This window comes from Pithys albifrons, chromosome 7 (assembly GCF_047495875.1).
Source record: "Pithys albifrons albifrons isolate INPA30051 chromosome 7, PitAlb_v1, whole genome shotgun sequence".
NCBI classification, from domain to species: Eukaryota; Metazoa; Chordata; class Aves; order Passeriformes; family Thamnophilidae; genus Pithys; species Pithys albifrons.
Window position 1 is genome coordinate 22,505,964 of NC_092464.1, and position 13,368 is coordinate 22,519,331.

Consider the following 13,368-nt stretch of genomic DNA (forward strand, 5'->3'; position numbering starts at 1 on the left):
GCTCCATGATAAATGACTTGGATGCTGGACTGGAAGGGATACTAAGGAAGTTTGCAGGTGACACAAATGATTCCCTTGAAGGCAGGGAGGCTCTGCAGAGACCTTGACAAATTAGGGGGTGGGCAAGCACCAACCATGTGAAGTTCAACAAGGGAAAGTGCTGGATTCTGCACCTGGGATGGGACAACCCTGGATGTATGGACAGACTGGGGAATGAGATGCCGGAAAGCAGTGCCAGAGAAAGGGACCTGGGAGTCCTGGTCAATGGGAAGTTGAATATATGTCAGCAGTGCCCTGGCAACCAGGGGGGCCAACCCTGTCCTGGGGGCATCAGGCACAGCATCACCAGCTGGTTGAGGGAGGGGATTGTTCCTGCTCTGCTCTGCACTGGGGAGGCCTCAGCTTGAATATTGTGTGCAGTTTTGGGCACCTCAATATAAGAAAGATATTAAGCTCTTAGAGAATGTCCAAAGGAGGGCAACAAAAGTGGTGAAGGGACTGAGGAGAAGCTGTATGAGGAGCAGCTGAGGGCACTTGGTCTGTTTAACCTGGAGAAGAGGAGACTGAGGGGAGACCTCATTGCAGTTACAACTTCTTTGAGAGGGGAAGAGGAGGGGCAGGCACTGATCTCTTCTCTGTGGTGACTTGTGACAGGACCCGAGGGAATGGCTTGAAGTTGTGTCAGGGAAGGTTTAGGTTGAATATTAGCAAAAGATTCTTCCCCCAGAGAGTGGTTGGGCACTGGAATAGGCTCCCCAGGGAAGCAATCACAGCACCAAGCCTGAGAGAGTTCAAGAAATGCTTGGATGATGTTCTGGGGTTTATGGTGTGACTCTTGGAGATGGTCCTGTGCAGGGCTAAGAGTTGGACTTGTGAGTCCAACTTCTAACTCAGCATATTTTGTGATTCTGTGATATCATTAATTTTCACGTAGCTAAATGCTGTGTTGTCCCCCTGCTCATAATTTCTGCCAACACTGGTGTCACCATTTTATTCAAAATAAACCATTACGCTGTCTGCCACTTCCATTCATTTCAAGGAGATTAGTGTCCCATCCACAGACCAAATGGCTGCCATCTTATGGCACAAAGATGGAAACATACTTTATTAGACCTGGGGATGATAAGAGTCCACTTAATACAGAACAGTTTTGGTAGTATAACTTTCTGTTTTCCTAGATTGATTTCCTCTTGTAGATTACCCAAATGGCTGGTTCTACTTGTGGATTACACAAATCTCTTGTATTTGCCATCCTACTGCTACCATTTCTCTGCTGTAACCTTGTTATTCAATTTCTTACTAGCCCCTGTTTATGTGCGATGCTTTAACTCAAATCTTTACCATCTTGCCCATAACAAGCACCTCACCCTTCTTGCTTCTATGTTATATGAAGTCCCAACTTGATATAATTAAAATAAAAATACAGTTTTGAAGCAATTTAGATGATGGGGTGTTTACTTATTGGATCATACATACTTATTGGCTTACATTTAAAAAAGATAAATTACTATTTGAGTAATAGAACTCTGCTGAGGTGGATTTTGTTTTCTGACATTGTAAAGACAGTATATAATGAGGGATACATCTACATTTAAAGATTTTTGCAGATTATGTAATTCTATTTTTAAAAATACTCAGAAATGTAGGATGGATGCTCTATGCTACAGACATGTTCAATATTTGTTTTCCAGCTGCATATTTTTGAGCTGATACAGAGGCAGGGTAAAAGTGAAAATTATAATAAGGGTGATTCCCTTTCTCTGTGGCTGAGAGGGACAGGACACTCTTTTGGTAGGGAGAGAGAATTCAACTGTTGGACAGAGCCTTCTTTCCTTTCTAATTGTACTTTTAAAAAGGAAGCAATAAAGTGATGTTCATGTGTACAGTAAGGCAAGTTACAGAACGTGTAAGTGCAAAGCATTTCTACCTGAAATAAGAGCAAGACACAGTTTTGAAAGTGAGGGACTGAGACCAGGGCAAAGTGATCCCAGGCAGGCTGGCAGGGCAGAAGGGAGGACTGCCCTCTGCCAGCCAGGCAGCTGCATGGGGAAGGGAGGGAGGAAGGAAGCAGAGGAAGAATTGATAGATCCTGCTATATTGCCTTGTGTTTAATGACCATTTTATGCTTTTTTTTTGTCTGCATTATTGTTAGGGTTTTTTTCAAGTAAAGATTTCCCCAGTCACATTAACGTAGTTGAAGAAGAGAACTAAAAAGTAGAAGAAGGGTTAAAATTATTCCTTTTTTTTACTCAGAAAATTTGGAAATTGAATATCATCACACAACAGGGGAAGATAGCAGAGCTGACTCATGATTTGCAAGTGCTGAAGGCTGACACTGCAGTTTCCTCTGACTTCACTTTAAAGAGAAGGAAAGAAAAACATGATATTTTAAAAGCTCAGGATTACATAGAAACATGTATAGATTTTAGAAAAAGTTTGGCAGCGTGCGCTGATACTCTTAAACTAAGGTGTGCAATAAACCAGGAGATTATTCATTTCAACTTTTATTAAAATATGAAATGGAATTGAGTGCAGCGTGGGCGTTGTGATAAGACATTTATTATTTTGGACTCACAAGACTTAAGATGTAACTTTTGATTTTATCTTTTTTTTTTGTCAGGTGAGTGTAAGTGTGAGGACATGTGGTCTGGATGCATAATGGGAGATATGGGGTAAGGCATTTCATTAGAGGAAAGTCATATTCTTCATACAGTGACATAAAGGAAAGATGTGAAAATGTTTGCCTTATGTGGTTCAGTAGAATATTTTTGGAGACTCATTTTTCAGAAAGTAAGGTATTACCTATATACCATACACAGACACCTTCAAAGAAATGTGACAGTAAGTGAGTTAATGAGAGGATAAATGAGGATTTATGGTGAACGCAGATTTAACCTGCAAAGCACAGGGCTCAACAGTCAAGCTAGGTCATTGCAAAGAAGCAGAAGCATGTGTAGCCTATTGAGCTATGGGAGCAAACAGTGACACACCCTAATTCTTGAAATAGTAAAATCAATAGTAAAATCAAATTTCTGAAGTATGTCTCACTTTCAATGTTTCTGTTGGAATCTTTCATTTGTATCTATCATTTTTTATCCCCCAATTTGTGTGATATTTTTAGAAAAAAACTGCACTTGTAGGCTGAGTATAATTTTGCCCACATGTAATGTCACTGGAGAGATTTTATCTGACAACTAGTGAAGCAGCAAATTTTTGCTTCTGGATGAAATTTGATGCTTTCTAACATGTGTGTACAGGCCTTAATTCTTATTACAGGCCTGTCTTTTACCATGTTTATGAATTAAACTGTAGTCCAGTTTTAGATATAGACAGTGTTCCAGGTTTTTAATTAATTTCAAATGGATCTGCAAATTTTCACAATGGCTTTGTTCTCAGAAAAAAATTTTGAACAAAGAAGTATATTTCTTTCAAAGGTCTTCGAAAATGTGAATGTGTGCCTTTTCCACCTTGGTAAGAATCCTCCATACTCAGTATGTAGGAATCCTACATTCTTAGTAGGATTTTTCTGATTCTTAGTACATGAAAAAGCCAATCTGAGAAGCACTTTTGATTCTTATAAAAATGTTTTCTTATCTAAGGGTCTTTAAATTCTTTATCTGAAGTCCAAACCTTTCAAATAATTAGGTACACAAAAAAAGCCTTGTATTTACCTATCTCATTGATGAATATTTGTGAATTCCACAATCTCTGTAGTGTTTAGACCTAAATCATAAACATTAGAGATGGAAAAGGCCAATTACCACTACCAGCAGTGCAGAATAGCACTTCAGCTCATATTTTTTTATCCAGTGATGAGCTGATAAAGGAAAGCCCTTGAAACTCCACAGTCTGCTTGGACCATAAGTGCTTTTGGGACTGTGGACCTGAATATAAAGATCACTGAAGCTGCTCTGGGAAAAATTATTTCTCCATGGAAAGGATCCATGCACAGATTCTCTACATCACATTGGTTTTAGGTGGGGCACTGTGCCTCAGGTTTATGCTCTGTACTCAGTTGAACTTTACTGACTGAGACACATGATAGGGGGAAGCTGAAATATTAGGTGGTATTTGTTAGAAACATTTTTAAAATGGCAGAACTCTATTATATAAAAATTCCATAGACCAAGAGAACAATTTCCTCTGAGATGGAAACAAACTATGAGCAGTCTTTTTCTCCTGCAGTACATATGGGAGGAAATAAAAGTTTTTCTGAGATCAGGCCTGTTAGTGAAACAAGTCACACTTGTGAGAACTACACACTGTGTCATAAGACTTGTGGTGTTTGGCATGTAAAAAATTTAATGAAATGTTCTAGACCTTTCACTTCCATGAACTCTGTATAATTGTTGAAATTTCCTTGTTATTTACTGAAAGGATTTTCAAATTAGACTTATAAAGAGACAGTCACTGATTCTGAACAGCATGCTTTTATACTTTTTCTAACATATAATATTTCTTCTATTTTGAAAAAAGAAAATACAGTGTAAAAAGCACTAGAGAAAGTAATCCTGCTACCTTATGTCTGTCAGGTACTATCTTCCAAGCAAGTTCTCAGAGTGTGATATTGAAGAGTATCACGAATTTTTAAACAATGGAGGTGGAGCCTGCCTTTTCAATAAACCAACTAAAGTAAGCATTACCTTATTGCTAAGCATTATTTCTATTCTATTGCAGGAAAATTATAATGTTGGAGGAAACACCTGTAATTTTGATGTTTCTGGTTCTTTCAAGCTTCTAACTGTTCTGGTAATATATGTGTCTGAGTAGATTGTTTTAGAAATGATATTTAAATAAAATTTTAATAAAGTGGTTTCATGTCAAACAGTCCCACAACCTTTGTCATAGTACCACCCCTCCTGCAATTTGTTCTGAATGTTGTAAATAAAATACACTTTTGCATTATATATTTGTATTACATTATTGTATTGTATTATGTTCTGTATTACAACTGACAGCATTTACTGAGGTTTCAAGTGTCTTGGTAAAGTTTTGCCCAGCTTGAATTCTAATTTGCATTGAATTGATGTCTTTTGGTACAAATCTCTGGAGGCTGAAGTAGGATTGGTTTTATTTCACATCTGTCCCAAGATGAAGAAATGGCTTCTGTACCCTCTTCAGGCAGTACTCTGCTCTACTACCAGTCATTTGAGGGAGATAAAAACAAAGCAAGGCCAAAGAAACTCCAACTAGGATTCAAGGGCTTCTGCAATGGAGGATTTGCAGCAGTATTTCAGTATATTCCTGCTCCATTTACTGAAGCACATGTTCTAATATAAAGCAATCAGGATAATGGTCTTGACTCTTTTCTATATATAATTTATATTAACCTCTACTTAATGTCTGTCTTTCAACAAACAAAGGAAAGAGACTAAGGTGGAAAGACAGTCCAGTATGGAAAAAAGACTTGATAGCTGAGATGGTCACAGATGTAGAAGAAAAGAAAGTCAATTCAGGAGTGATGCACATTCCTTCGAGTGCCCCTGAGAAATAGTGCATCTTCTGACAACCACAGTTTCAATAAATGTTAGAGAGGGGAAGAGAAGGCATCAAATCTGGACAAACTGGGCCTGCTTCTCTCTTAAAGATCTCTTTTCATGGAAGAATTTACTATTCAAAGTGGAGAGAAAGCTATGCAATTCATTAATAAAATATAAGATTTCTCATTGAAAATGCAGCTACATTTTAGAAATTTGCTTTTTTCCATCTCGTTGAAAGTGGAGAGAAATACTGACGGATTTATTTCTTTTCTGAGTGAATTGTTCACATAGTGTAAGGTGTCTTACTTGGTCTTGTTTTAGTGATTATGTTCATTTCCACATCTGTCATTTGAAAAAAACCCCACAACATTTACCCTGCTCTCAATTTAGTTTGGCAGCACTTACAATTTTTTTTTTTAAATGGCATCAGGAAATGTGGAAGTTAGTTACAAGTAGAAGCCAGGATGATTTAGACTCTTTTGTGTATTGTGGTTGGGTTGGTTTAAATGTTGTCAGTGGATATCTGTCTAATTCACAAAAACGTGTTTCATAGCAGCGATAATTAAACACAAACTTACTCTTGCTTTGTCCACTGTTAGATCAGCTATGATCCCGAAAATTACAGCAATGACTGCTGGAGCAGATTGAACATAGGTCTCCTTTTAATGTTTTATTATTTTTGGTTTTGTTTTTTCATATTTAGCTGCCCCTATGTACTGCAGCAAATAGGCCCAGTATTTTCACAGAATCCCAGAATCTGTTGAGTTGGAAGGGACCCACAAGGATCATCAAGTGGAACCCTTAGTCCTGCACAGGACCATCCCCAAGAGTCACACCATGTGCCTGAGATTATCATCCAAATGCTCCTTGAACTGTCAGGCTTGGTGTTGTGACCACTTCCCTGGGGAGCCTGTTCCAGTGCCCACCCTCTTGGTGAAGAACCTTTTCCTAATATCCAACCTAAACCTCCCCTGATACAACTTCAGACCATTCCCTCTAGTCTTCCTTCAGGCTCCTCCAGGCTGAACAAAGCAAGTGACCTCAGCTGGTCCTCATATGGCTTCCCCTCAAGGCCCTTTCAAGGCAGGATGCTCTGTTACTGCTGTCTCCTTGTCTCTGTTGTGCACCACACCTGGAGATACTGAAGAAGTTCAGATTGTCTGGAAAAATAAATAGGAAACAAGCACTTTTAACGACTTATTGCTTGCATACAGTTTATGTTAAATGCTACATACACATTTCATGCTGCAGTCAAATTTCTATTTCAATAGGAGAACTCGGAGGACAATCTGCAAAATTTTAATCTGGTGGCACATTTATATTCTCATTTATGTAATAGAAGCTGTTATTATGTTTTCTTATAGCCAGAGGGAAAAAAAAAAGTATTCTGTTAAAGGAGTTACCTGTAGAAATTTCAGAAAAATGGAAACAATGTAACTGGAAAGAACAGACTCCCAGTGTCCATTAGAAGGGAGGATAGCACACAAATGTATATAGATATTTTAAGTTACAGTTCAGCAGGAAGGCTGAAAGGAAAGGGAGGAAGCCTTACCAGCTATACTCCCTCATCTGCCTGTGATACATGCTTACAGAAAACTGCTGAAAATTCCCTACTGTGGGAGAGGAAAAGGGAAAGAAAATTCCAACTACATTAAAAACTGACAAAAAACCCTCTGCCTCTTGCCTTTCCATGCATGTCTAAGCCACATACTACCAAAGGACAAATTTTTATGGCTGTTCCTTCTGAAGTTATAGTGCAGGCTTTAACTTTTTAGTCCTCATCACTGGAATTCCAGAACAGCAATTGCAACCACTATGAAGATAATGAAGCATCATATTAATTTTCTTCCTTTTTTGTCACACCTTTTGTTTTTCATTGCAACTTCTGCTCAAACTGAATTTGCTGTAAAACTGACCCTTATGCACAGAAGATACCATATGACTGGGCAGTATTGCTGAATTAATTTGCGGTAGCGTTTATTCTCTGTACACGTCAGTTGTGTTGTTTCAGCCTGTGTCTTTCTGAGTTGTGGGGACTGTTTTTCAGTTAATAAATTTGGAGTTCTAGCTAAAAAGGCATGTTGCACCAAGTAAATATGACAATGATACCCTTAGGAGAGATATGCCCTTTGAATTCTGAATTTGCCCTGCAGCTTCTGGATCCTCCAGAATGTGGCAATGGCTTTGTGGAAGACGGAGAAGAATGTGACTGTGGAACGATAGCGGTAAGTGCAGTGCACTTGAAATTAGCAACTAGACCTGGTGCTGTCCATTGCTGCCATTAACAGTAAGTGGAGGAAGTCAAATAATATGAAGGTCTTGTGCCAAAGGATTCATCATTTCTTACCATGTTTAACATAATGTAGGCCAGCTTTTTTATTTTATCACCATGTAAATTCTAAAGAGTAACAGTAATAGCTGCCTGTGCAGGATCAGACCTTCAAAGATGTTAAAGAAAGTATTTTCCTGGATGGGAGCATGACTCTGATCAGTGCTAAATGTCAGTATTTAATGACTGACAATATGAAGTTAGAAAAATTATTTTATATATTGCATAGGAAACAGCAGTTTCATGCCCCACAAGTTCATGATTTTCTACTTCCAAGTGCCTTAAAGCCTGATTAGAAATCCATTCACGTAGCATGCTAAGATGAGAAATAGTAAGAGAGCCTGGGGCTTCTGTGCTTTTCCAATGTATTCTGTTACAAGTGTGTGTGTTCCTCAGGAGTGTGCCAGCGAAGGAGGAGAGTGCTGCAACTCTTGCACCCTGACAGCGGGCTCCCAGTGCAGCAATGGGCTTTGCTGTCGGAAGTGCCGGGTAAGGGCAGTGACCTTCACTGCAGCATCCTGGTGGGAATGCATCTAGGTGGCTGCAGGCACCACAGCACATGTGTTTTCCCTTGCAAACCTTGTGATTACTCTTCTGAAAGCTAACCTTTTAAAACTGGCTGAAATCTGATTTGTCTGGGGCTATACTCTGTCTTTTAGGCTTGGCGTTTTGGGGCAGGGACTATCATCAAATGCAGAGGTAAATTAAATCCTTCCACTTTCAGACAAGTTTGAATCAGGTCGAGGTTCTATGAGATTTCATTAGATGTCTTGTTTAAATATTACATGAATTAACCTTAGAGGTTTCAGTAGATGTGTTTTCACTAGGAAAGTGGTGAGGCAGTGGAACAAGTTGCCCAGAGAAGTTTTGGATATCCCATACCTGTAAAGCCAGGTTGGATAGGGTTTTGAGTAACCTGCTCTAGTGAAAAGTGTCCCTGTCATGTTGGAACTAGATGACCTTTAAGGTCCCTTCCAATCCCAAGCATTCTGTAATTCTGCGAACATGCGCATCCTTATCCATGTGCCACTCACAGTGCCATATGTGCTGCTCTGGATTTGCCCCATGGGACTGAATGGGAAAATCATATCACAATGGGTCTGAGGGAAGGATATAGTAACAAAACAAAAAATGCAGCTAGCAGAATTGTTCAGAAAGGTTCATCTAAAAGACACCTGACTTTGGTTTCAGTTTAGTCTGTCTGTGTCTCCTTATGTTTGGACTGATTGAAATCTCAATGAGTAAAGGGAACCATGCCCTATGTAAACTGTAAGGTATTCTTCCTGATACATCTGTAAATAGTAAAAGGAGGTTTATCCAGATCTTCAGCTTCTACAGCTGAGCTGTAAGGGAGCCCAGCTAAATATGACTTTTAATAGTTGTTTATACTCATTTAGTAATAATGATAATTAGTATTATAGTAATTAAAGCTGTGATGTGCTATGTGTGATATTTTTTCTTAGTCTGTGCACATTTGATGGTTTCATTTCCTTAGGAGGATCATTAGTAAAAATTGTGGACCACATTCTTGTCTTTTTGATCATCCTAATGTTAAAAAAAGAAAAAGTACACATTATGCTGGAACAGATCACATTTCCCTAAGCACATTCCTTTTTTATTTTAATATAAAAAAAGCAGCAGATTGCCAGTGTGGGTGAATTTTGTTCAAGAATCCAAGTCACATAGGCAGTATATTAAAGACTATCAGAACAAAACTAAGCTTCTGTACACCTACCTTTTTTGCAAAGGAGATGAGGTTTTATCTATATACAGTGACAAAGGTGAGTGAATTAACAAAAAAGTAGAATTTTGCAGAACACCTATGCCTAGGAGGTGCTAGTCAGGACGACTCAACAGACCATCTATAACAGTTCCAAAGTTTGGGGTTGCCTTCTCCTGTAATACCCTGCCTGAAAGCAGGAGTGAAGGAGGGATTGCAAGCAAAACGTGGTGAGTGTACATCCCAGCATCCTGTAATGTCTCTGACAACATTCCTGTCTGCCTTTTTCCAGAAACTGGTAGGAAAAAGAAGCTGAAGGCTGAGAAAGTACTGTAGTCAAGCTTTTCCACTGATGTGTGCCTGTTCACACCAGCTGTGGAGTTAGCAATTCCCCCCACCAGAAAATGTATGTGTGTGCAGATCCATAAAAAGAGAAAAAATCACAGAGCTGCAACATGAACTGGGTATCACAGTGTTAAGAAAACTTTCAGGAAAAAAAATGTATCTGTAGTTATGTCCCTGACAGGAAGCACTAGCAAATGCCACATATGGGATGTCTTGCTGCTTTTCCAGATCCTGAGACTTAGCACAGAATTCTTTATCCAAAATGCCTGTGTTAGGTCACTGGTATATTTTTCATTGTTAAATATCTGGTAACTTAGAAAATTATGTCAAACCGTACAGAATTCAGTACATTTATTAATAGTTTCCATTCTGCAACAACAATGGGGGATTATGATAACCAAGTGCCTACATATAGAGCTCTGCAGTGTTCTTCATCCATAGAGAGAACATCGGGATCACTCTTTTTATTTTGTAAAGAAAAGTAAAATAGTCATAGAAAGGCACAATGACCTGGTCAGGATAATGCCACAAGCTGCTGTGGTATTGGTTTGATAACCTACAGGGGTCCTTTGTCCCAGGAGAGCACTTCTACTGCTTGGCCCTGCACTCGATGCACTTGGGAAGAGCTGCCTCAGAGACTGGCACCACTGGTATCAGTAAATGGCTTGAGTGGTGTGGCATGCACACCAGGGAAAGGAAAGTTTTCTCACTTCGGTCAACACATGAATATTTCCAATTTTTTATTTTAGATAAAGCTCTAAGGAAGCAATGCATTGAAGGCAACATATGGAGAAATGAAGACACTAATTTTCTGTCCTTTTTCCCCCCAGTTTGAGCCTAAAGGAGTTTTGTGTCGAGAAGCAGTGAATGATTGTGATATTGCAGAGAACTGCACAGGAAATTCCAGTCAGGTGAGTTTTGTGTCTTCTATCCAAGAGACAAAAAGCCCCACCTGTATTCTTACAGTCACAATGAATGTTACCATTTTCTGTATTAAGGTCTATAAAAATTGTGTTAAACCTATTGATACTGAAAAAATTTTTCATATTACTTTTGTTGTATACTTTGCTTTCATTCTTGTCTGACCTCTGATGTATTACTTACTTTCTTTTTCTATAGTGTTCTCCTAATATTCATAAAATGGATGGATATTCATGTGATAACAGACAGGTAATTAGCATTTCAGTTTGGTTTACATTCTTTCCGCTGTTATAGATTATTGCTTTTTATAGATTTTGTTTTAAGATCCTTGGAAATCACCTGGGACAGTTCCTCTAACTTTTTGGATGCTAGTCATATTTTGAATGAAAAAGGGTAGAATCACATATTACTGCCTCAGTGGAAATCTTGTGACAAATCTGTATAGTAAGAAACACATATTTTTGAAAATCAAGTAATTTGAAACCTTTTCTGTATTTTTTTCTTTCTTTCTTTCTAGGGTATTTGTTTTGGAGGAAGATGTAAAACCAGGGACAGGCAATGTAAATATATCTGGGGTGAAAGTGAGTAAATTTTACTGTTTCTACATTGGTTGTAATTCATGTGGGTTGGAAGATTATCTTAGCTAAGAAAAATTATGGAAGAGATATATTGAGAACCATTGAAAACATCTAGAACTGTATGTCACTCCCACTCTTCCCCCCCTCATTTGGTCTTTCCATTCTCTTTTCCAACTCTTTCTCTAGTGTTGTTTAACTTACTGGTGTTTATTCTGAAGTCTTAAGTTCTCATTAATAGTCACCTAGGGAGCCTATACTCATATTCATTAGTTTATTTCAGTGGCTTCTGGACATTTTTGACCAATAAACACTCATTAATCTGAACAAAATTTAAAACAGTTTTGTGGTGCCTTCATAAAGCTTTGAATTGAGAACATTGTGCAGTGCTTCCTGGGCCACCCGCAGGTCTTGTTACTTCAGTTTACAAATTGGGAAGCTCTGCTTGCTTTGACTGTGCATCCCCATTTCCCATGATCTGGCTTTTCAAAGTCATCATTTTAGAAGAGATTTGCTTCTGCTTTTAGAAGTGACAGCTGCTGACAGGTACTGCTATGAGAAGCTGAATATTGAAGGAACCGAGAAAGGAAACTGTGGAAGAGACAAAGAGTCTTGGATACAGTGCAATAAACAGTAAGTTGATCCTTTGAAAAAACAAGTATGAGGTTTTTTTATCCCTGATCCAGTTCTTTGACTGGCATGAAGAGGCTCAAAAAGCCTTTGTATGGATCAGACTTCTCCTGACCTTCTTCTGCAGACTTTTATGCAAGAAATTTAGGAGAGATCAGAGTGCCAAGAAGAGATGATCTCTGACAAGAGAGCACCATCTAAGCTTGGGAGTGCTTGGTCCAAAAGTGGTCCTAGTACTCTTGGTGAGGCTTAGCAGTGCAGAGGAGAGCAGCCTGTGTTTTCATGACTTGGTGTGGTCACCTTTTATGCTGTGTTATTGCATTGCTAAGTTGTGTTCCCTTTTCATCGTGTTGTAACTTTCCAAATATTTTCCTAGAAGTTGCTGCCTAAACCATTGTTTCACCTTCTGTATTTATACAGCTGATTATTTCTGCCTATTTCTGAACCTTTCACCAGTCCTTATCAAACTGGCCTTTCAGATTTCTCCATTCTGTCAATGCCATTTGAATTCTAGTTCTTTCTGCAGGTGAACTAATGTCCTTTCCCACCTTTCTGTGCAGATGTGATAAGCTTATTTTTCTTCCATTACGAATTCCTAAGTAAAAATTATTCAGTATTATCTGAGATGCCAGACCCTACTATTCTGGCAGTGCAAAAGTCTCTGCAAAAGAGTAGTAAAATAGTTACCACACACGAATAATCCCTTCAGCAGTTGAATTAACTTGGTGTCTGTAGTTCCCTTACATATGTGTCATATGAGAGTTTATTTAAAACCAGTATCTTCTGTTGCTCCTCTGTGGACCAGTGACTGTATCTTAATAGGACATTAAATCAGTTTGATGTGGTTTGTTCTTGATGGCTCCCTGCTTGCTATTACTTAGAGAATTTTTGATAATGCATTGTAAAAAGGAGATATTTCTCAGTCTAAGCTCCAGGGAGAATAATTTTCTTGGGAACCACATTATTTATGAGATATTGTCAATGGGAGAAAAGCAAGGAATAAAAAATACATTATCAAGAAAGTGAAGAAAACCTCATATTTTTGAACATGCATTTTCACTGAATTTTATTTTTGGTAAGTATCTTTTTATTCTTTCAATACAGGGATGTGCTTTGTGGATACCTTCTGTGTTCCAATATATCCAGTGTGCCCAGACTTGGAGAACTTGATGGTGAAATCACAACATCAATCTTGCACTTTGGAAGAGTCTACAATTGCAGGTAACTGGAATTCCTGAAAACAGAACAATCAATATCCATCTTGCATAGAAAAGCAGCTTTCTCATTCCTTAGTGGAGAAAAACTGTTTCCATTAATATTTTTTCCTGTCAGCACATTACCATTATTCCAGATCAACCTTTGTTAAGT

At 38.5% G+C, this 13,368-nt stretch overlaps 1 protein-coding gene across 7 annotated transcripts in view; it reads left to right on the forward strand.

Annotated features, from left to right (window-relative positions):
* The window catches only part of ADAM22 (ADAM metallopeptidase domain 22), a 133,102-nt gene that overhangs the window by 87,684 nt on the left and 32,050 nt on the right, over nt 1-13,368 (forward strand). For all 7 annotated transcript variants that reach the window (XM_071560570.1, XM_071560564.1, XM_071560565.1 and 4 more), the window contains exons 14-22: nt 2,621-2,672; nt 4,533-4,632; nt 7,634-7,705; nt 8,206-8,298; nt 10,705-10,785; nt 10,994-11,044; nt 11,313-11,376; nt 11,898-12,003; nt 13,105-13,221. In XM_071560570.1, coding sequence (XP_071416671.1) covers nt 2,621-2,672; nt 4,533-4,632; nt 7,634-7,705; nt 8,206-8,298; nt 10,705-10,785; nt 10,994-11,044; nt 11,313-11,376; nt 11,898-12,003; nt 13,105-13,221 — 736 coding nt within the window. The remainder of the gene's footprint in view (nt 1-2,620; nt 2,673-4,532; nt 4,633-7,633; nt 7,706-8,205; nt 8,299-10,704; nt 10,786-10,993; nt 11,045-11,312; nt 11,377-11,897; nt 12,004-13,104; nt 13,222-13,368) is intronic.